At 41.3% G+C, this 23,855-nt stretch overlaps 1 protein-coding gene across 6 annotated transcripts in view; it reads left to right on the forward strand.

The window, feature by feature from the left end:
- Nucleotides 1–23,855, forward strand: part of LOC137791988 (multiple PDZ domain protein) — a 44,070-nt gene that overhangs the window by 12,363 nt on the left and 7,852 nt on the right. Inside the window, exons 12-38 of one of the 6 annotated variants that reach the window (XM_068587287.1) lie at nt 1,529–1,615; nt 1,912–1,991; nt 2,139–2,285; nt 2,560–2,730; nt 3,463–3,648; nt 4,079–4,288; nt 5,698–5,850; nt 7,700–8,044; nt 8,457–8,568; nt 9,412–9,610; nt 10,465–10,506; nt 11,624–11,731; nt 12,425–12,505; nt 12,751–12,928; nt 13,173–13,283; nt 15,589–15,681; nt 17,018–17,080; nt 17,343–17,414; nt 18,185–18,362; nt 19,347–19,543; nt 19,721–19,812; nt 20,510–20,588; nt 20,972–21,040; nt 23,032–23,127; nt 23,210–23,284; nt 23,448–23,556; nt 23,643–23,788. In XM_068587287.1, the coding sequence (XP_068443388.1) occupies nt 1,529–1,615; nt 1,912–1,991; nt 2,139–2,285; nt 2,560–2,730; nt 3,463–3,648; nt 4,079–4,288; nt 5,698–5,850; nt 7,700–8,044; nt 8,457–8,568; nt 9,412–9,610; nt 10,465–10,506; nt 11,624–11,731; nt 12,425–12,505; nt 12,751–12,928; nt 13,173–13,283; nt 15,589–15,681; nt 17,018–17,080; nt 17,343–17,414; nt 18,185–18,362; nt 19,347–19,543; nt 19,721–19,812; nt 20,510–20,588; nt 20,972–21,040; nt 23,032–23,127; nt 23,210–23,284; nt 23,448–23,556; nt 23,643–23,788 (3,479 nt within the window). The remainder of the gene's footprint in view (nt 1–1,528; nt 1,616–1,911; nt 1,992–2,138; nt 2,286–2,559; nt 2,731–3,462; nt 3,649–4,078; nt 4,289–5,697; nt 5,851–7,699; nt 8,045–8,456; nt 8,569–9,411; nt 9,611–10,464; nt 10,507–11,623; nt 11,732–12,424; nt 12,506–12,750; nt 12,929–13,172; nt 13,284–15,588; nt 15,682–17,017; nt 17,081–17,342; nt 17,415–18,184; nt 18,363–19,346; nt 19,544–19,720; nt 19,813–20,509; nt 20,589–20,971; nt 21,041–23,031; nt 23,128–23,209; nt 23,285–23,447; nt 23,557–23,642; nt 23,789–23,855) is intronic. The other 5 variants (XM_068587289.1, XM_068587290.1, XM_068587291.1 and 2 more) reach the window with 5 other exon arrangements.

Here is a 23,855-nt window from a genome sequence, read left to right on the forward strand (position 1 = left end):
TATTCTGATTAAATATTTGACACCATTCTTAACCCTGAAAAAAAAGATAATTAAGCTTTGCCTGTTAGAGGGTTCCTTCTAATAAAAGCAATATAATGAGTATGCCTGCATTACTGGCCATCTTTCTTTCTTAAGAAAGCAAAATGATCTCTGACAAAGGCCAAGAGGACATGTAAACACATTCCAACACCGTCCAACAATTCCTTTTAATTACTGTCCTTCTCATTTATTTTTATAGCGCACTGGCTGGACTGACCTAACGTCCACATTTCTAAAGAAAGAACCCAAAGCTTTCCATTATGTCATTTAAAGCCTGAACTATATCCAATGATAAATCATTATGTAATGCCCTAACATTTGACATTTTGACACAGCTGAGACATGGCAATTGAGTTTCAACTGAGGTCTGCATGTGTGTGCAATGTTTTTATTTTTCTATCGTTTTTTTCCTTTTTTTAAATCACATTTATTTTTATGTTTACATCAAACAAGACAGATGGAGAGTAAACAGAAAGACTCTTGTCCTCAGTCCTGACAGGACCTCCAGGCCACTACAAAAGCAGGAAAAGCAAGTTGCATAAGTTGCCAATAATGATAGATGGAGCTTGAAAGTGATTCGATCTGGCAACGGGATGTTCAAGCCCAAAAACCTGCAGAGAAACTAGCAGCCAGAAGTCGACAGACAAGAGAGGACCAGGATTGTCTTGGCTGCTGTGAAACTAGCACTTGTAAATATTATAGATAATAAAAAGGACTGTTTCAATGCATCCTCGTATTATATGATGATATGTCCCTGGAGCTCCATTGTTATAAACAGAATAGTTTGGTGACTAAGAATATATTTTAGCTAATTCACTGAGCATGATGTCACAAGTTTGATGGACAAACTGGTAATGGGTCATTTAATGGTTGAGATAAATGAAAGAAATTAACGACCTTAAAACATTTAAATTGTTGTCAAGTCAGTGTTACGGTTTGTTGAGCTCCTTCTTGTGTACCATGAGCTGGGATTAGTTTTTATGTTCTCACTTAAAAGGTTCCGGTGAACAATAGACAGCGGCTTTCTCGGGCGCATGGGTAGTAATTTCATGGGTGACCACTTTGGTGCCCTGTGGAACTCCAAAGACATAAACCGTGGCAGTAAGTTGTAAAAAACATACCAGGGTCATTAAATATATATTTAAGTATACCATAATGTTTAGAGTCTGCCATTATGGATGACATCAGCAAGAGCATGTATATTCTTTTTCAGATCAATAAGGAAATTAGATGGGTGGGTGTTTGTTTTAAAGTCATTGTGAAAGTGTCGGAGGTGCCCAAACTATTTTTGAAGAATGAAGTTGTGGAGTATCAAATAAAAATATAGCATTTTATACATGTTTAACATTGGTGTACAGTATATTTGTGTGTGTGTCTGCTGTTCGTGGAAAGTAGATGTGTGTTTTTTTCATGCGGCTGTGTGTCTCCTGTCGTGTGTCTGTGTCGCTGCCCACTGCTGTCTGTCTCACAGTTTATTGTGTGCCTACAGTCACCACAGATGAAAAGCCGCTCCAGACAAAGAGTGAAGGATCTGATGTCAGCCTCGCCGCGGATCAGCTGACAGAAGACACACATGGTAGGGTCTCAGAGGCAGGGGCACCAACAGAGATACTGGGCACGCATGTGACAGATAAGGCTTATTGTCGTCTGGACACACTGTTTAAAACACACGGTGAGGTGACACCGAGTTGCCTGTCGTTGGTAATTTCACAGACAGTGCAGAAGTTTCAAGTTTTTTAATAAGCACAGATAAAAGTTTTTGTTTCAAAAGGTCTCATCTCGAAGACAACTAATTATTGTGGCCGTTGGATCGTTTACGGCAAACCTTCCTTTTATGTTTTGTGTATCTATACTTTTGTCTTGTTATCCAAGGGATGGAGCTAACACCCTTTGAAGAGGAAGGTCTAATGAAGAAGTGGCAAGACATTCTGGGTCCAAGTAATGAAGTTGTAGTAAGTTTCTTTTTCAAAGGGAAGCATCCAAATGTACTTTCTAGAACTTGATTCCTGTGCATTTGCTTCTCAGACAAAATATATTGAGTCATTCATACAATTTGTTTCATATGTTCACTGAAATGTGATTTCTTGTTTTCACAACAGGTGGCTCAGGTGGAGAAGTATAGTGAGAACAGTGGACTGGGCATCAGTCTAGAAGCCAACAGTGGACATCATTACATCCGCTCTGTCCTACCTGAGGGACCTGTTGGTCGCTGTGGCAAGCTGTTCAGTGGAGATGAACTGCTTGAGGTGCGCGGCCTTGTCGACCGTTTCATATATTGTATGCCATTTCTGCCATTAGCACTGATAAGTTTCTTTGATATACTACATACACACATACCAGAGCTAAAAGGTGGCCAGAGACATGACTCCATATGAATGCTAATGTTTCTCAGTGCCTGCTGGATGTCTAAATAGGCAACGGTTTGCCAAGAAAAACAATTAAAATAAATGACTGAACGCTAATTTAAACCATAGCGACTGTACTAAGTTATGAAGCTAATATTAGCCTTTCCTTTCTTAGGTCAACGGCTTATCCCTCATTGGTGAAACCCACAAGGAAGTAGTCAGAATCTTGAAGGAGCTTCCACTTTGTGTAAACATGACATGCTGCCGGCCCGCCCCTCACCTGCAGACTGACGAGGATGCTGTCCAACCAGAGTCAGAGATTTTGTCAACAATATCACAATTAAAGGTATTGCATTTGCACTGCTGAACTATATCCAATTTTCTCTTATGCATGATTTTTTTAATGTTAATTTTTAGACTTTCATAACTCATAATTGCATAGAATTTGTCAAGTATTGTCATTTGAAGAAATAATCTTTGAGCAAGTGACTGAATGAGCTCAAGGCTATAATAATGTAGGTTATTGCAGCAGATGAGGCATATACTTAGGTATGGAAACTCCCCCCCCCTATCCCCCCCACCTTCCAGAAATGCAGTTATGTGAATCATGAAAACTGTTTCTCCGCCTCTGAAAATTAACAAGGGAGTATGATTAGAGGGCAATACTCTTAAAGTCCTCCTTCGTTATAACCCATCAACTGTTATTAGTTTAGCCGGTGTGTCAATCGCGCCATTGGCTTTCCACATTGTCAACGACGGTGGATAAAGACTTAATACACAGGGGAGGCTGCAAGTTTATTAAGACCAATTTAAGTCGAACCTCAGCAGCAGCAGCCAGCAACATTTGCTCGAGATATGAGACATCAAAAGCAGCTTCCCTTTGGGGACGGGGTTTTCATCTTTCCAGCTTTATCTGTGATAATGTACCAAGGCCCTGGCATCCCAAAGATATTTCCCTTTTATCTACTGCCAGTAACCTGAGCCAGAGACACAACTAGAGGGTAGCAGTCTATGGGGTTGGGAGTTAAAGTGATGAAGGCATGCTGTTACATAGAGATTTTGGGATTTTGCTTTGCAGAAACAAATACACCCGAGCAGCGCACTGGTTGCTGAAGACTCAGAAGGGAATGTAGCAGCAGTGACACAGGATAATGTGACAGAGGAGGCGATAGGATCTCCTTTGGCTATGTGGGAATTGGAGATCCAAAACATCGAGCTTGAAAAGGGAGAAGGGGGATTGGGATTCAGCATTCTGGACTACCAGGTGGGAAATCTTGCTGGGATTTAAAGTTGTAATATAATTTGTTTTTACACCAACGTATTGGTACTTTTATAGATGTTGTACTTGTTACTGTTTCGTAAGAACACATTTGTACTCTTATCGATGTTGTATTTGAACATATGGAGCCTTAAATTCTGTCTTGGGGAAAGCATTTTAACATTTAAAGTCATAATCTGAATACATTTTAGATTTTTACTGTACTGTATTTCTTATGTACATTTAAATGCTTATTTCACACAAGTATCTCCACAGAAAAAAAACATTCTGTATCATCCTTACCATACTTATTTAAGCCTTTGTGTTGCTTGAGGAACATAGATGTACAAGTCTCTGTAATTTCCATATACGTTTTAAGACTGTGATAGTTTACCTTTTGTCATCTTCACAATTTTACTGTACCGGCTTGCCACAGGACCCACTGGACCCTGCCAAGACGGTGATCGTGATTCGCTCCCTGGTTCCCAGCGGCGTTGCCGAACAGGATGGCAGGCTGTTGCCAGGAGATCGACTCATGTATGTTAACACCACCAATCTAGAGAACGCCAGCCTGGAGGACGCTGTCCAGGCCCTGAAGGGAGCCAACCTCGGCACGGTCCAGATCGGAGTTGCCAAACCCCTGCCTGTAAGCATTAACCATAGCATTTTGTCTTTGTATGCCTATCTGTTGGGATGACTACAATTTGCACATTTTTTGTTGGGGACTTTTTTTTCCACTGTGTGTATGTGAGGTTGTGAGTCAAGTCGTCTCTGTATCATATGACTTAGAATCTAGTCATGAGGGATCAACTTACGAGGGCATGCATTTTTCATACAGGAAAAAGAGAGGATGTTGGCCGCATGGTGTAGCATTCCACCCGCTGCTCATTCAGAGGAGGCAACCAGCCTGAAATGCCCTGCGCCCTTTGTTTCATATAATATGTTATTGGATTTTCCAAGAGCACACAACCTCTTGTACATTTAAACACACCGGGGCACCTGTCAAAATATTGGGTCGGTCCAACGGCATGTTCATCGCTCGAGGCACCTGTGCTCTTCGTACGGGATGTTTCTCTCTGCAAAGCTGCTTGCATTTTTCCAGCTTGAGAGCTACATTTCTCTTGTATTGAATTTGCGGTTGGATTACACGGTGACACATCTGGGCTGCCAAGGTTAGCTGGATTACAGAGCTGTAGGAAGCCTCTGTGGAATAATCCAACTCTCCAGCAGGATGTGGAATGTACCTCTGAGGGGTATTTTGGGGGTATTGCCACTCAAGATTGAGTCTGACAGTATGCATTCTTGGTTTTATTATATCTGCCTAGGCTGCATGCTTTATGACATCAATATCAAAAACATATTTTATTTCAAGATAGAATTCCAAGAGTCATAAATGTGTCGTTTTGAGCTATTTCTGTTTGAACACTTTTTCCACTAAGAATCAATCTTAAACTCTATAACAAGTGTATACAATCTTAGTAACTTCTAACACCTAATATAATTTTCATTCCATACTAATTCATTTGTACCTGATTTGGTCACAAAAAAAAAAATAAAAAAAAAATCAATAATTGAATAACATGATGCTGGAGACACTGAAAGAATTTCTCCACTTTCCTAGGGAATATGTGGATATTCCCACTCTCCACACCCATATGGTGAGCAGGAAATTACTTCATCATCCACCATCCATTCATTTGACTTCATAAATATTTGGGTTGAAGAAGGAGAGGAAGAAGGACTGACTGAGGGCATCGTTTACCGAGCAGAGCCTGCATTGGTTAGTTAGCTATTGGAAAAGTGGAAAGTGGAAAGATTGTACTTGACATGTGATATTTGCTTCTGCCTAATTTGACCAAGAGGGGTCTGTTTGTTTGTAGTCATGCATAAAGTTATCTTATATAGGCATTAACCTGACAAATAGATTAAGGGAGTAATTAAGGAATACATATATGTTGCACTTTGCAGTTAAAGAATATGTCCACCAAATTTGATCAACAATTAAGGCCGGTTCAGTGTCCCAGTTGGTTACACTACTTCCGTTTATTATCACAGATTGACACCTGCGAAGCAGACCTGTCTGACGAAAAGGTGTTAGGTCTTACTTACTCTGGAATCGAGGACGACACTTTCCAGGCATCCATGATAGCTCTTCATGGAAGCAGCTGTAGTGCGGACCTGGATTACCTGCATTCATCCACGCCCAAGGTAAGCAGATCTTTGTTTGAGACAGCACAGGAAATGCACAAACCAAAAGCACAGCTTAAAAAACATTCTCTTATTTCATTAAATAAGACACTACAACAGTAATTGCCTTTTGTCACAATAACAATACAGCATGTAGTCATTATTTTTTTTTTCTTTTGCTATCGAGAGCAAAATGTCATGAGAAATGTTTTTTTGTCTTTGTTAAGGCAGAAACCACATTATTTGTTGTTCTTTCAGGGATGTAGTTGTGGCTGCTTTTGTTGTTCTGGCTGCCCAAGAGCAGCAGCGACTCCCCAAATGGATAATGAAGTATTAAGGAAAATAAACAAAGAAGAGCAAGGGGGCACACAAAATGTTTTCCAAAAGGTCACAGTTGACCTTATTTGTCGGGCCTTCTTCAGAAATGTATACCTTAATAGGGCAGCCTAAAAGGAGCGACAAGGGCCAGGACAACGTGGGGCATTTTATGGTACTGGGGGATTTTTTTTTGGATGAGGTCAGACAGCTCAGTCTTATTGTGACGATGAACCGTTTCTTCCAGTAACACTCTCTTGATAGAGGCAACAAGTCTGTTGATAAATCGCAGATCGACATCAGAGACAGTAAATGGTGGACCAGCTTTTTTTTTCAGACTTGCTTGACAGAATCCATGGTGATATTTTCTGAGGCATTTGAATGATTTCTTCTTTCTGGTCCATACCTATAAAGGTCAACGGGTTGTTCAAGATGAAATAAGTGAGTCCACTACAACCGCCAAGCCACTCTCATGAGTGCATCGATAGATTACAGTTGTGCTACTTGGAAGTACTTTAAAGAGACTCAACCATATGCTTTAGCATGGGTTGTTCTGTTCGAGACCATATAAAAATACATTTGAAGTATCTTTAACGGCACTCTACTGTAATCTCTCCCGATAAGACTGTGCCCTTTTGAAATAATGCAACCAATTAGATACATTTCCCAGAGCAAACTAGACCAATAATATATTTTTTTGCTATGACATACTTTAATTTTCAAAGATATTTTCAAAGAAATCACAGATTAAATGGCATCCTGAACTTCATCTGGGTACGCATTTAGTGTCCAAGTCAAAGTTTGATGTTTGAATAGTTTTCATGATAATGACTCCTGTGTCATAAATTCGTAGTGTTTTGAGGAATCTGTCTTATTCAGTCCTTCGTACTTCACCTCCCTTTCAGAAAAACCTCTGCATGCTATAAATTGACTTGTACATTCAGTATCGTAATGTGATTTACATGTTAAAGTGGTATGCATTCATTATAGACCTCCCATCCACTATATACACAGTGATAACTAACTTAAACACACGTGCATATCTCTCTTACCTGTAAATGTATTTTCTATTTTCATAATTGATGTACAGTTATAGTTGAATACCTTTTAGTTTCCACAGACCAGTTCACCCCTGATTTATAGCACTGCCTTATTAAAATGAAACCGCCTATTTCTTGTTCTACTGTACCTTTTCTCCTGTCTGCTTTACTGAGCCCCACTTGTATTATGCATTTGCATATTTTAACTTTTTTTCTAAAGATTTATACTTCTCTTATCTGGCTCTCAAAGGGAAGTGCTTGCTGAGATTCATCACTACTCAATCTAGTTCTAATAAAGTCTTAAATGCTTTTACAATAAAACTACATTTTGTGCAAGGCAAGCTCAAGATCACCAGTAATTTCCACTCCTCTCTATTGGCCACTGATGGCTTTTCTATGGCTCATTACAAGGAGGGCGGGATGGCGACTGAGCAAGATGAATTTCCCCTGTTGGGCAATTGTCTACCTATCACAGCGGAACGTTCATTCAGCTGCTCTGCTTTGTTTTACCCCAGCTGACAGCTCGCCTGGACTTGTTGGATGAGCATCCCTGCTTTGCGACGCCGTCCGGCCTTGCAGACGACACACAAGTGTTCTCCCCGGAGAAGTCGGCCTCTCTCACTCCACCACGTCTCAGAGGGCACAATACGACTTTTCAGTCCATCTTAAGCAGTTCTGATCAGTTCCTGGCACAGCACTTGACCCAAGAGGAACCAGCGGAGAGCTCAAACTCATACAGTCCGTTTGCTGAAATAGAGACGAGGTCGTCTGTCCCAGATGAACCTGTGGAGTCCTTTTACGATCAGAAGGAGCCCCCCATGTCTTTCGAAGATATTGGAGATATAAAGATCTTGATGAAGGTAAAATAATCAACGAATAACAAACTATAGATCTGGAGGATTTCATGTATACTAGGCTTGTAGGAAATAATAAGATGAGCAATGAGCGCTCTGTTTGACTAAGGAATGAGTATAATTGATTGGTATGCTGTGAACATCTCTGATATGTCGAGGTGCATTCCAAATGCAAGTTAATATACAGCCTTGATCTTCCTTTAAATATAATTTCTTCAGGTAACCTCTCCACAGGCAGATATGAGACTTCTTTCAATCATTAGATACGCAAAGTTATAAGCTTGTTTGTTTCCAGTTCATTCCCACAGCCAATCAGCTGCACCTGCCTTTTTCTCTCAAGACCATTGCTTTGTTTGGAATCCAGCCAAACATTTTAATTTACTTTCATGAATAACTGTGTTGAATTATCACCCTCAAGGGCGAGGAGAGTGGTGTGAAAGAATCAGCAGAAGCCGGTGACAAGAAAGTACTGACCTCAGGGAGCAATTTTGAAAGGACTATCACAGTTGTCAAGGGCAACTCCAGCCTAGGTTTGTGTTAATTTCTTCACATTCTTTGATTTGTTCTTTTATTTATTTTCCTCTCATCCTTCACAGAAGTGTAAATGAGGTTGCTGGACCTGAAAGGCGTATTGGCCTTTACTTTTGCGTCATTTTTTATAAATGCCAGATTTGAAGCAAAATGATAGAAACGATTTTTTTCCCAGTCTGAAAGGGTAATTTCATTGCTATACAGGGTATTTCCATTTCAGAAGCTACCCATGGGGCTGCAACTGGCTCAGAGAATACTAAGTTTTAGCTTCGACACAAAAGTGTTATGAAGAACCTGTTTATAATTTCCGGTGCCTCATTGAAAGCAGTGCATCCGTTTGCTTTTTAGTACTCTTTGAGGGTGTTTATCATGCTGAATTCAAAATGGCTTCATAATACATTTGGGTTTTATATTTCTAATCTTTTTACTATGTGGACTTCAAAACCCAATCCACTCCTGAATAGGCCATATGATGTTATTCCTTATGATATTGGCAACTGAGTCATTTTACACTGTGCAAGAGGGTTTGACAGTTTAAGAGAGACGAGTCTCAATATATATTATACCACACTCTGAAGTCACTTCAATGAGAATATATTCAAACCACATTTGTGAATAATTTGACCGTTTCTAGGATAATTTGTTGAGATAAGGGGAAGTTTTCTCGTTTCAGAACTGATAACCTTATTGTGAATCAGATTTATTCGAAGGGTACCTTTTTTTTTGTAATAGTCCGTCCTGACATGTTGGTTGGTGGCACAACGGTCTTGATTTAAACTTGAGGAGCTCACTTATCCGCGATTGTATTAGTGTGTAACGGTTTCTTCTAATATACCTCAAAGGGATGACAGTGAGCGCCATGAAAGATGGTTTGGGAATGCTGATCCGCAGTATCATCCACGGTGGATCCATTAGCCGTGATGGACGTCTGGGCGTTGGTGATCTCATCCTGGCCATCAACGGAGAGCCCACGGCCAACATGACCAACGCTCAGGCTCGCGCCATGCTCAGACGCCACTCTCTCATTGGACCAGACCTGGGGTAAGCAGTGGCCACACATGTTTACACATACTGCATATGAACCAATATTAACACTTGGCTTGATAAAACATTACTGTGATTCTTCAAGTCTAAACAGTGAAATGTAAGTGTTTGATTTTGTGTTAGAGCTATGGTCTAATTTTGCCAAAACGAACAGTAATACAGTACAACATGGATCAAACTGTGATTTAAAGACCATTACCTTTTTAGTTTGATTGTCACTAATCGCTCGACTCTTCTGGTCTGATTGCGTCATTGTTTTCTGATTCACAGTACACTGCGTAATGCCTCTTCACAACCTCTTCCCAACCCTTGCGACAGGGATGCAATATTATTGTCCATTACATGACATACTAGTTTGTAATTCTTAGTGCTTGGTAGAGCTGTCCTGTATTTTCCCCACACAGGTGGACCTCAAGGCCCAACCTCAATTACATCAGGATTGATTAAGGAGGACATATTGCCGACAAACAAGAAAAACATACATACATGTTGATGTAATTAAGTTATGATATTTTAGATGAGTATGGGCACTTATGTTTTCAATAACTGGCTGATTTAAAAGAGGTATGCTTTAGTCCCAACTTAACCAAACCTTGAAAACTTTTCCAAACTCAAATCAATGCTTGAAAAGCAGCCAGAAATGGTAGTCAGTGATTCCAAAAAAAGAAGAAGCAAAACTAAATGATGTTCCATAATTGGACCTCTTTATTCCTGAAAAAGTCAGATCTTGCATTAAAGGAGTTACTGTTCTCCAAGAAAATTGGATGTGGTGTTTAAAAAGTTCTGCTTGCTGAACTAAACTTGGCAGTTTGTTTGCTCCGGTGCATAAAAGCCAACTCTTCACATTCTAGATCTGCTTGTGCACCTGAGGACGATCTGTGCCCATTTTATGTGTGAGTATGACTAACTTCCACACTGGTGGTGTTTACGTCAAGAAGCTGTCGTCTTTGGTTTCCTTCCTCTCATTCTCTCCACCCGCCGCCGGGCTTCATTGCAGTCTGTTAAAGAGCTTTATCCAGACGCATTTAGAGTGTCGCAACAATGACAACAACAAAGTGCAATTGACGAAGATATGGTTCCAAATATCATTCTGATTGGTTGATTAACATTTTGATGATGGTAAACAGTGCACTGTGTATTTAAAATTACACATACATAACACATATATCAAAATACTATCTGGATAAATCTTGATCGACTGCACCACGTACTGACTTGACTCGCCGCATCACTTTTTATTTATTTTTTTATTTCCGTGACTAACATTTTCAGTCATTACCTGAATGTTTTTTTCTCTTTTCTATTAACCCTTGGTATTTAAGCGCCGCCACGTCTTTCTCTGCATCCATTTCATCATTTCACCGGGATTGGTTTTCCTCTCTGTCTGCATGCCATCATGTAACAAAAAACAACCAAATCAACCCTTCTGTTGAGGATCTGTCAGCTTCACTTAAATGTGTTTATTGTGCCCTTCAGAATCCACTTCACTCTGAATTGTTTGGAAATAGGACTTTAAATGGGTGTCAGATTTTGTCAGCTATCTTTCGGCTCATTTCTTAACACACATTAGTGATCTGCCCATAAATTTATGATGGGCCTGCCCTTCCGATTTGACACATTTTTATTACCCAGAAGGTGATAAAAGACTTGATTTGCTCAGACATTTATGAAGGTAAACATCTGTTTGGAACCGTCAGAACATGTGCCTGGTTATCAGGAGAATGCTTCTGAGGAGTAAACAGTTCAGTGTAACTGCACTTCTTTGTTCAGTGAAAAAGAGGGGTAGTTTTAGTGATTACATACGGTTTGCATTTGAATTCCAGTTCTTTTTTTTTTAGCTCAAATTACAATGTGAGTTTTGGGAACAGGGGCATAATCGCCACAAAGGAAGGTGATGGAAAGTCTAAAAATGAATAAAGTTGTTTGCTTTAAGAAATGTTTGACTCATTTGTTTGTATGTGTGTCTGTGCTGGCGTGTGTGTCTGTGTGTGTCTGCGTGTGTGTGTTTAGTATTACATATGTTCCAGCAGAGTATCTGGAGGAGTACAAGGCCAGCCAAGAGCAGACTAAAGAGGATATCTTCTGTGAAGCAGCTCCAGTCCCAGTAGCAGACCCAAAGTATGTCCTCATGTTCGACGTCAGTAACGTGTGTCACGTGGCTACACTTAGAAGCAGGTCAACTTAAAATGTATTAACTATAAAAGTGACGCCCTTTCATCCTCATCAATCATTGTCATAATTAAAACATTCTATAAAAACACTGTGGCCCAGTTCCAGCTTACAATGGAGTACATTAGAAAGTCCTAATGTAAATAACACAGTTTGGGTTTTCACTGTTTTTATTGATTTGGTCTGTAATGATCGGCTACTCCCAACGATTTCAAGTGCTATGGAAATGCCTATATTTTCAGTATGTTCTTTAACATTCTACATTCGGGGTGATGCTTCTCTCTTGCAACAACTTCTCCGCTTTCTCCATGATACATCAAATGGGGCAGTCTGCTTTTTTCACTTACATACGTGCGCATGTGTCTTTTGTCGTCGTTTGTATCCGTGTTAAATTTCCCTTTTTTCAAAAAACAAAGCAAAGACAATTTTTTGGCTTCTCTACTACCAGCTAATCAGTGGTTCAGCATGAATTAAAACAGTGACCCACTTGTAAAAACATTGCCACATATCATTACTACTGGTCAACACCTCCACAGAGTACCTTTACCCATTTTATGTAACAAAGTCTATCAATAGTGTGTTGTTCCTTGAGCTTTCTTTAGAACTTTACCAAACTCTCTCCTTCCGTTGTTGTCTATCTAGAGATATTCCAAGCCTCCCTGAACGCGAAGATGGTGAGGGAGAGGAAAGTGCCGCGTATAGCAACTGGAACCAACCTAGGAAGTGAGTACCCGTTGTGTTTACGCCTCTGATCTAATTGTGTGAACATGTCTAAGACAGAGTTGGATTGCAGAACTTTATATGAGATAAATGATTGATCAACTTTGAAGCATTGACACGAAAAGAAACTAAACTCAAAAGAAGAATTCTGAGATGAAATAAATTATACTTTTCTGTTCAGCATACAAAAAAGGATACGGTAGAGCTTTGAAGAGAAACTAAAAATCTGGCCTGCGTACCTTCCTCAGAGTGGAGCTTTTTCGAGCGCCAGGCAAGTCCTTGGGCATCAGTATTGTCGGGGGCCGAGGGATGGGCAGCCGGCTGAACAATGGAGAGGTGATGAGGGGTATTTTTATCAAGCACATCCTGGAGGACAGTCCTGCCGGACAGAACGGGACCTTGAAGACCGGAGACAGAATCATAGAGGTAAAAGGGACATTTCAGGTCACAAACCAACTAGCCTGAACTAGAATATACAAGTTAAGTTCTTTAGATTTGACTCAATCAGAAGGCTTTTTTTGGACAAATTACTTTCCATGGTGTTTGATTATCGTGCTATAATTTGAGAGAACCAAAAAAAAACCTAAGGCGGGTTTGAAATTCTGAAAAGAAAAATACTCCTATGGAGTGATTGCAGGTACCTGAGAGTCTTTTCCCTGATTTGATTCAGGTGGACGGAGCAGATCTCAGAGATGCTAGTCACGAGGAAGCAGTGGAGGCCATACGCAGGGCGGGCAACCCTGTGTCCTTCTTGGTCCAGAGTATTATCCACAGGTCCAGGGTAAGTGTGTATAATAGCGCCAAACCAATTGCTTGTTTAAAGACTGAAGGTTACAATTTCCTCTTCCATTTTCACATCATGTAAAGGCTAATCTGAAAAGCCCATTAAGGGCACTTTCAAACCCCACAATGTAAAATACACAACCCCTGTAGTTAGCATTTTGCATTTGATTGTTGAATGCCATTTTGAAGTCTTTCATGAGAGCCACAACAAATCCCGTGTGACATATTAAATATATTAGCAAGTTTTAACCTCTAATTGCGACACTCATTGAAACCATATCAATAAAGCATTGTTTGTTGTTTGAAAGTGCCCTCAGGCTTTTAAAAGCATGACTAAGTAGTTTCCCGCTGGGGCGGCAACTGGTTTGGTTCCAGTGTCAGATCTTTCATCGTCAATCACTCGCATTGTCATCCATGTGATATTCCCGCTTGCTTTCCTTTCACATTCTGGTTACTCCTTAAGCCTCGGAGCAACTCATAATGTAAATTGGTACGTGTAAGAGGGGTAGGAATTCATGTTAAAGGAGAATCACACTAGACGGTGGTGACTCCAAAAACCTCTTAAAGGTCACAGATATAATCAATATCTGGCAGCTGTATAGAATGAAAAAGCTCTGAAATCCACGGCATGCTAAATGTCCAGCACCAACCAGCCGACAAAGTTAGCACCTAGCAGGTAGCATCAGTATTAAGTATTTAGTATTTAGTAGGTACTAACTACGCAGCCAGATATTTGCCCCAGTAGCTAAAAGGAGAACATATATTGGACTTGCATCAGCCAAGTAACATACCAAATCAATGCTAATGCAAACTATTTTATCAGATGATACTATTTTAGCAATAATTCTATGAAGCTCGCTAATCTTCATGATGAGACAGCATGTGTTGTTACTTTTGGACGGGGGCAAAGCTAGCGTTAGCTGTACCCCTCTATTTCCAGTCTTTATGCTCAGTTGAGCTAACCGACTGCCTGCTGTAGCTTCATATTTAGGATACAGACATGAGAATGGAATCTAATCCAATTTGCAGCAATAAAACAAATGAACATATTCCCTCATGTCAAGTGTCCCCACTTCATTTTTAACCACAGTGACTACATTATGAGTTGCCTCAAACCTGCATCTATATGTTCCTCCGCACTGCTTTCTCAGCCCGTGTCAATATGTAAGCCCGCCCCATCGCCTGATGTAGAGAAACACACCGCCTCTTTCACATGCATGCCACATCGCACATGTCAGGTAATCTGTCTTTCTCTCTTCTTGCCTCTCATTTCTGTTGCATCAGCTATCCATCACCCTTTAATCTTTGTTGCATTATCTCTCCTTCATCCGCTTTCGTTCCGTCTCTCAAACTGTTAGCTGAGTCTTTCTTTTTAACTGCATCTTTGACTTGGATATACGCATAATGTGTGCATTGACGGCATTGAAGACAAAGTAGAATTGGAGCTTCCTTATGGGAGAAAAAGAGCCGTGGGATGCGCAGACGTCCTGCTTAGTTTTCTATCACAGTCATCTAACAATAACAATAACGTGGCCCACAATTTAGGTTTCAAACAAAAAGCTATATCCTTTTTTTTCTCCAGAAAACCTCTATGCTAATCTGTGCAACGTTCTTATTGCAATCTCACCATGCAGGTTATTGAATGATAATGCTATATTTTATAAAGGAACTCCAAGTAAACGATATAAGAGCAAAAAAGGAAATCCTTCGTACCGGTGTTGCTCGGCGGCTCTCAAAATGTTGCTCAAGACTGCTTCAACACAAAAAAATACAGAAAGAAAACATTTTTTGATTTACTATCAGGTTGCAGCGCGACTGGAATTCATAATGATGGCCTGAACAGTTTGAAAGAATATTATTTTGATTGGATGATTCCTCCTAAGTGCTGTGGGCGGGTCAGTAATGCTGTTTTTAAATGCAGCCACTGGGGTCCACCTAGAGAGGATAATAGCACATCCATGCTGTCTCCCTTTAAGTTTCCAATCCTTCTCTTGTAAGCAGTGAATAATCTCAACGTAGCCCGGAGGAATCTCAGAAAAACATTTTGTGGAAGTATTTCAGAGAAAGCGGCTTTGCTCTGATTTTTATTTTTTTGATGTAGAGGAATGGCTGTCCTCAAGGAAGCCGCTTGCTTTAATGGTTCCTCATTTAAATAAAACCTGAGGTGCCTCCGTCCTCCAAACACTCCCCTCCCTTTTTTTTTCTCCCGAATGGCCTCCGATTCAATTTTGTCACAAAGGCTCAGCCGTCATATTAAATATTCGTCATGTTGTCAGCTTGTTGGTCCTGTGTGTTGCTCTTAGAGGCCGCCCCTGCCCTTTCTGCAGCTAAATAGCCACCGCGGGTCAAGCCTTTGCTGCACTAATCAAACCTACTTAGCGCCTGCCCTCCCTCAGGTTAGAAAGCTACCCCATGTCTGTCTGTGTCTGCCTGCTTGTGTATGGGTATGTCTTTCACTTGACCTGTGCTGCTTTGACTTGTTAAAACTGTGGTAACAATGAGCTGCATGGCGTGAGAGAAGACGCCTATGTGTGCGTGCGTGGAGTCTTGGGTTAAAATGTGACGGATAATTCGGTTTAAATTCAGTCTGCCTGCTGGTTGACCACCTCAGGGCAAGATAGCCATGCGTTGGAACACATTTTATTTGAATTGTTCCAAACGCCCAATTTTTATTTTCCTTTATGGTAAACCATATGGAAGCCCTGAGAGGAAAGTGAGAAAAACATTTTATTTTTAAAGTCTGATCCTACTCATTTTCTCCCCTGTGTTTCTGACTTCAGAACCAGTGAACAAAAGGCCAAGATATTCTTTATTACTTCCTTTTCTCCTGCGAAACGTTTTTAATTTCTCTATGCACTCCTCTAAAAACAAATAAACAAGAAAGCTTTTAGTAGTGATAAAATAATGCACTGGCAAAACATGTTCTCTCCTCTTCTTAAGTCATCAACACAGGGGAGACAACTCTTTAGAAGGGACTTAGAAAATGGATCAACAGAATTAGTTTCTTCTCGCATTTCTGTATAACCTGTGCTGTCAGACACGGCAGTACTATTCCGAACGTTATGTGCATGTGTGTGCCTGTTTTAAATCAATACTTTCCTCGTATATGTTGCTTCATGTACACCCTTTCCTTCTGGGCTTTGCTGCTTCCTTCTTTTGCAAGGGAAATCCAAGCTTTTACTATAAGCACATTATATTTTGAGGGTCCAATTTTTTTTATCAACTATCCCTCAAACATTCTCCCAAGTGTCTTACTGCCTGTGTAAAGACGACAACTTGATAAGACAGTAGAATGTGAAGAACTGTACACTGCAAACATTTTTTTTCAAAATATCAGACTTTTTGGCAAAGTCCCTTAAGCTCAATCATTGCGGAGAAATGCTGAAGCTTGGACGGACATGTGCCGTTGGCTAAGCTCTTTCACTCAACACAGTGGTTTTGCCAAGATTTTTTTGTTTCTTTTTATAAGAAATAGGTTTTTCTTCAAGTTTCATTTAAAAAAGAAATGTGGCTCTTTCTTCAGTCGTATCATTTCTAAACAGATGGTTTTCATGATACAGCATATGGTCCAGATTTCATTCACTCAGAACACTTTTGACTTTGCATGAACTTATTATTATTAATGAGATTTAAACAGGATATAGTATCCTCTGCTGTACGGTACTATGAATATGCTCTCCATAATACGTGACCCACATTAATTTACCTCCATGTCTGTCTTACGCGCCGCAGTCATCGGTAACAGACTCCAGTGAGGAGCGAGCTGCAGCGAAGACAAGGGACAACAAGGACAAGGTTGGTGTTTTCAATTACCCTCCACTGACAACTTGAATCAGTGTTTTCTATTTGTCCTTGTTCCACTATCAACCTTCGGGAAGTGTCGCTCACCACAGCGGGAATCGAGTTTGATTGCATCAACGACACTTGTGTTCAACTTTTCACCGAGAACTCAATATGCCGCCAAACGCAGCGCTGTCGCGTGTCTGTCAATAGCTGTGGGTATCTGTCAGAAATGTGCTGTCTTCTAAAACTGTTGCCCTTTGTCTCTTCTCCGTAGGAGGGTTACAGTCACAGTAGACTTTTCCTCCGCCTCTCCCCAACTAACCCTTTCACTCCTACCCCGTTTAAGGTTTGTGGGTCTCTGTGTTGTGCTTTCCAGTTTCTGCGTGTGCTCGTGCAGACATGTTGATTCAGCATGATGCAGTTCATGCACTGAATGTATCCCAACACGCTGCACACGCTTACATGTCCTAACATCTCTCGCCGTCTGGATTTCCGTTTGCTTTTTTTTTTTTTTTTTTGTACAAAATCAGAGTGTTTTGACCTTTCTGTCTTTTGCAATTTGTTTCTTCCTTTAAAAAGACAACATGATTGGTACTCGCATCAATAAATGGCAAAAACTAATTTGAGAGATTTTCTCCTCGATATCTTGTTTGACCACAGACTTTGTATTTAAACAAAGTAATCAAGTGTGATTTCTTGGTCTTGTTTTTCAGGTAAGTGAACACATGATTGGTGGATATTTGATTTTTAGTACTAATTTGATTACAGTAAAGTGTTTACATTTAGCATTTTTGACTCAGTAAGTACAATTTTATTATAAATACGGCTATTTACCAATTAACCAAATTCTGATTTGAGCCTCCGGCATCTATTTGGAACCGTATGAAATAATTATTTTTCAGCCTAAAACTAATATCCTTTTAAAAGTGATGAAGCTGTGAATGTAAACCAAGTAAATCATTTCTATTGATTCCATCGCCAGCGCTCATGTGCCCTCCTATTTCTGTAAACCTCACATTAAGCCGATTCAAACTTAAAGAACAAAGGCACAACCTTCAGCTCTCTCTTTACCTTTCACTAATAAACCGTTTTTCAACTCCGTCTGTGGCGTGACAGCCTGTGAAGCGTGAAGCGGCGAAGGCATCTCCCACCAGCCATGTCCTCCTCCTGCCAGTGGTGCCCCATGTGGGAGAGACTGATACAGACACGCTGACAGAGATTCCTGGCAGACCTGCTGAGGCAGAGGAGGAGAACGAGGTGGAGGAGGTGGAGGATGAGTTTGGATACAGTTGGAGTGAGTTCAGTTTCGGTTTTCTTTGGGTGAAATGATATATTCTGTGAGGAACAACAGTCAAAACATTTATTTTGATACATGTTTGTCATTCTGGTTTGGGTGACTTCTTGGTGTGAATGTGACATGTGGGGACAGTGTGTATATCATAATATATTCCTGGAAGTTTTACCTACATAGCATCCATTAATGTAGACAAAATCATTTAAATGTACTGACTTTATACATGCTGTCTCCCCTGTTGCCACTAGAGGTCCTCCAATGTACATTTTGTTTCTCCCCTGCTCATGAATTCATCCAGAGTCTGCAATGAAATAAGCACAGATTCACATGCTTGAGGTGGTTGTACATCAGCAAAACCTGAAGAACTCATTAGCATACCGCAGACACTCAAATGTCAACTGTAGGAGGAAGTCACCGCTTCAAGGAGAACGGGTCACACAGTCAGCCCCATTCAACTCCGGCAACCAGCATAAAGGACAGACTTCCAGCCTCTGAACACCTGGGACTGTGGCGAATGTGTGTGTGTGTGTGCGTGCAAGTGTGTTCCCATCCTGCGGGGATAAGATTGATGAGGTTAGGCCCGGGGAGGTGAATTGTGGAGATTAGTACAGGACTGATGGTCCAACGGTGGCAGAGAGCCCAGAACAACAGGCTCCCATTGGTCTGAACAGTGGCTATCTAACACGCCAGAGACAGGAGAGGTGGAGAGGGAAAGAGGGGGGCTGGAGTGAGAAGAGGAGGGATACAATGGAGACAAGATTGAGACAAAGAGATAGAAACTCAGCAGTCTGACATTTATAACTTTTACCATTTACATGTTGTGCCTTTGCACAAAATCCAATCTCACCCAATCCAAACACGGGCCTCTTTCTGAGCGACAAGACCTAAACTGATGCAGAGTTCTAGACACAAAACAATTCTGCCGCCATTCAGCAGTATTGTCAGCTTACATCTGTCTGCTACCACTTCACCCGCCTCTTTCAGAGAACATAATCCAGCGCTATGGCAGCCTCCCGGGTGTCCTACACATGATTGAGCTGGAGAAAGGCAAGACAGGCTTGGGCCTCAGCCTGGCGGGGAACCGGGACCGTTCTCGCATGAGCGTGTTCGTGGTGGGAATAGATCCCAACGGGGCGGCAGGCAGGGACGGACGTATGGAAGTGGGGGATGAGCTGCTGGAGGTAAGATGTGTATCGATTGTGGTTTTCAACTCAAGTGGGTTTGTAACCAAAGTTTATGGAATATGCGGAATATGTGACCCTTGGAATATGTATAATCTACTCCAGAAAGTGTATCATTTTCTGATTTGTGGACATATTTACAAGTGTCTACAATTCTATGTATTTGTATCCTGTCAGATCAATGGGCAAGTCCTTTATGGCCACAGTCACCAGAATGCATCCTCCATAATCAAGAGCTCTCCATCCCAAGTCAAAATCATCTTTGTCAGGTATTAAAACCCATTTTTCTCCTTTTAAAGCCTGTATAAATACATTTTCATGGCAACAGCAACTACATTTCATTGTGACAGACAGCTTAGAATGAAAACTGGCCTAAAAATGTTTAAGTCTATTGTAATTTTAGTCAAGATTCAATAGAGGGAGCTATTGCAATTCAACAGAAGGACGCAGTTGAAGGTGAAGAGTTTGGCTCTATGTTCAGTGGCAACTAACTGAGTCTCCCTCATGCACATATAAAAGAAGAAGTAGTGTGTGTATATTTTCTTGAACCAGTGATTTATCAAATATATACAGTACGTGTCAAAATGTATATATACAAATGTTTGAAAGCCTCAAGGTGGCATTTATCTAATATTAAGGATTTACTTGCTGCTTTCAAAATATATCACAACATATATTTAGAAAAACATGTTGCTCTCTTTGTGAGGTGTTGATATAAGTATTGTATGTTCTCATGTTAAAACATAGAATGCATGTATAGTACAGTTAAGTTTAAAGTATGGAATCGTGACGTTGCAGCTTTGACCCTTGACCCTTTCTTAAACAGTCCTCTCCAAAATCTCTCTACTTAACCTTTCCATCCCTTCCCTGACCCCTGAAACTGTGATCAGCCCACGTAAATCCCGGCTGCGCTGTCACACAAGCAGAGGAGCCGCGATTTACGTGAGTCATGACTCTTTGGAACAGGAGCACAGAGGCGCTGAACCAGATGGCCGTGGGACCTGTGAGAGAACACGAGGGAGACACAGTGGAGCCCCACACTGAGGTAACGCTGCGCCCATGGCCACACACACACACACAACACACGTTGCACACATGCACAAACGCCGCAACAGACATCGTGGAGACGTCAGGCGGTGAAGTAGGGTCCGCATAACAAGCGAAAACAAGAGAAACTCACACACATTCCATTATAATTACTTTGACTCGAGCCTTGTGTAATTAACTTTTTGCCCCAGAGTTGTTTTTATGTATGTTTTGCTCCTAAAGGTTTTTATGTGTGGTCCTGGAGTTCCCATTCTCCCAAGCCATTGTGTAGCTCCCGAGGCAATTAAAAACCCACAAACACACTCGACCCGCTGTACTCCCACCAGCCAGCAGACACAAACACACATGTCACTGCGTCAACTGCTGCCGGTCTCTTCACAGCTAGAAACAACTGCTGCCAATGGGGATGCCGATACTTCACAATATGTGCATCACAGCATACAGCCGGAGGTGAGGTACACTGGACTCCCCCGCCCCCTACCACACCCCCTGTATACACACCACACACATAGGGCAACCCTGTTCTTTCAACAACAAAAAAATAAAGACAATAATGGAGAGGAAGCACTGCTATAATGAGGGAGGTGTACACAAAAAGGTCAATGGGGTATGACAAAGAAAGAGAGGGGGAGCACACAGGAGCAGTCAAGTCTGACGAGCTGCCAGCGAAGAGACGAGAGACAGCTTGTCAAATAAATGGGAGAATAAACAAAACAGCACATGAATGGGAGAAGAGCTGTTTCAAATGGACATAAAAAGTTCCGTTCACCCAAATAATAGAAAAGGGAACACATTTGTGATGACTTACTAGTCATGCGGATATTTTTCAGTTTTATTTGCCAAGCTATTTAGATTGAAAAATATCCCATTTGAAAAACGTGCAGCAACGTGTCTCTCCGGGAAATAGTTCCTACAGAAAAGTGCTTCCAATGAAGTCTGTGGAAAAAGTTTTTTTATGTCATTTTTACATACTGTGAGCACCACCCATAACACCATTCATGCAGTTCCATTATATAGCAGAAGTGTCACCGGTGATGTCTCAATAGCGTACCTATTAAACTGAAACATCTGCACGACTACATACAACAAGTGGTAATTTGGAAAACAGGTTTTATTGTGATCCCAGTGGCTCTTTAAAACTATAAAGCAAAGAGTCTCTCTGTCTTTCTGTTTGATCTTCGCATGTCTCAAGAACTGCTCCCACGATCTACTTTACACAATTTGGACACTTTGAATAAACAAGAACACAGCTCTGTATAGCAGCGGGGGCGGAGCTTCAGGGAAGTCCAGCGTGCCGTCCGTCAGAAGTCGACTAACCTTGATTTAAAAGTGTGTTTTCAGGGCTGGAATTAGTTTCAGTGCTCAAAGAAGTAATCAAAATCTAATATAAAGCAAATAACTATTAAAAGTAAAACTATTAATACCCCACAGAAAAAATCCATTGAAATGTGTACTGTGTGTGAGGAGTGAAAGAGGCATTGTCAGCACAATGTAGCCTATTAAATGTACTTCCCTGTAAACATATTTCCGTGTGGGACCCCCACAGCGAACATTCCCTTGAGACGATGATTTATACTCAGGTTTTACGCATAGACGCAAGCACGCAAGACACGCATGGCCGACCTTGCGTGGTCAAATCGGCCATTTTGCATGCTTGTGTGCGTCACCCCACATTTATGACTATTCGTCAAAGCAACACAAGCCCACAAGGCATTTCCGGTTGCATAGCATAATAGACAGAAGGTATACCGCTGTTTTTAAAAGCCATAGCAGAAACACAAACAATGGATCCCGTTGAAGAACGTTTGGCTGAAGAGGTCCGCAAATATAAGAAATTTATGAAACCCGTCTGACAGAGTATAAGGACACGCAGATGGAGGTGAATTCCTGGAGGGAGATATCGGTGAATGTCAGTGTGCATGTCGACTCTAAACGGTCGTTACGCCACCTACTGTTTTGGCGTGTGAAAAACACACGGGAACTATAAACTAAAACGAGTCCGTCAATCCGACTGCGTGGCCGGCCGTAGTTGTAGTTGCAGAAGTATAATTCACCCTTAAGTAGGAAAGTTCTCTCCGGGGTCAGGGCCCGGTCTGAACAGGCATGTTTTTAACAGTCACTGATAAAAGAGACTTTGATGGGCTGCTCAGTTTGGGACAATCCATGTGGTATGCCAGGAGACGGGATGACACAGCACCATCTGGGCAACTCATTGATAGGAACACACAAACACAAAAAGGCCCCGCTGGGAACATGAGGTTCGAAGGATGTAAGGGGAAGCTGTGACGAATCATCTTTCTGGAGTCGTCAGTCATGCTGGTGCAGATTTATTATGGAGCACATGTTACAGCCATGTGCCAATCTGCATGCTACGTTTATATGTACTGTACTAAATGCTGTCAACTAAATCCTATTTGCACTCTATTGTTTTCCTCCAATAGGAGGACGGAGGAATTGGTATCACATGTGTGGAGGGAAACACTGACAGTGGAGTTGAGATTCAGAGTATATCTGAAGTAAAAGGACACGCAGGCAAAGTATGTATTACATACTGTAGCTCCTGTTTTGTGTTCATTATACAGTTTATTTCTAATCAAAATGGTGATGTGCTTCATTCAGGAGGAGGGCACAACACTGGGGGACAGTCTCTTAGCCGTGAATGGTGAATCAGTGCTCGGCTACACTGAGGAAAAGGTAGTGTGGATGGAAATAGACTGTAATCGACATATTGTATTTCTTGTAAAGGCAAACATTTTACACATTTGTTGTGTACTTAAAAATGACCTAAAACAACAACAGTAAATTATTGACTGAGAAAAGCCAAAGTGAGACCCTCTCTCCCTCCTCTTTTCTCCAGGAAACCTGCCAGGAGGAGGAGAGCTCGGCTGACGTCTTTGCTAGCCTACCCAGCATGCCTAGTGCCACCACGAGTACCCTGAGTCAACCACAGGCGGAAGTAGTCACGAGTGAGTCTGCATTAAGGAGTTTGACTTCCTATTCAGGAGGATGCATAATGTATCAGTTGGCTTACTATATGCTTCCTCTATTGTAGGTCAGAGTCGCTCTTCCACCCCTTCCACTCTGGCCTGTGACCCAACGACCTGTCCCATCATCCCCGGCTGCGAGACCACCATTGACATCTCCAAGGGCCACACAGGCCTGGGCCTCAGCATTGTGGGAGGCTGTGACACCCTGCTGGTAGGCGACACAAAACATTAAATACATTATGTTAACGAGAATGTAGCACTTCATCAAAAGCGTTCCT

This window comes from Clinocottus analis, unplaced genomic scaffold (assembly GCF_023055335.1).
Source record: "Clinocottus analis isolate CAN_PGR_092001 unplaced genomic scaffold, fCliAna1.0.p SCAF_21, whole genome shotgun sequence".
Classification (NCBI taxonomy): domain Eukaryota; kingdom Metazoa; phylum Chordata; class Actinopteri; order Perciformes; family Cottidae; genus Clinocottus; species Clinocottus analis.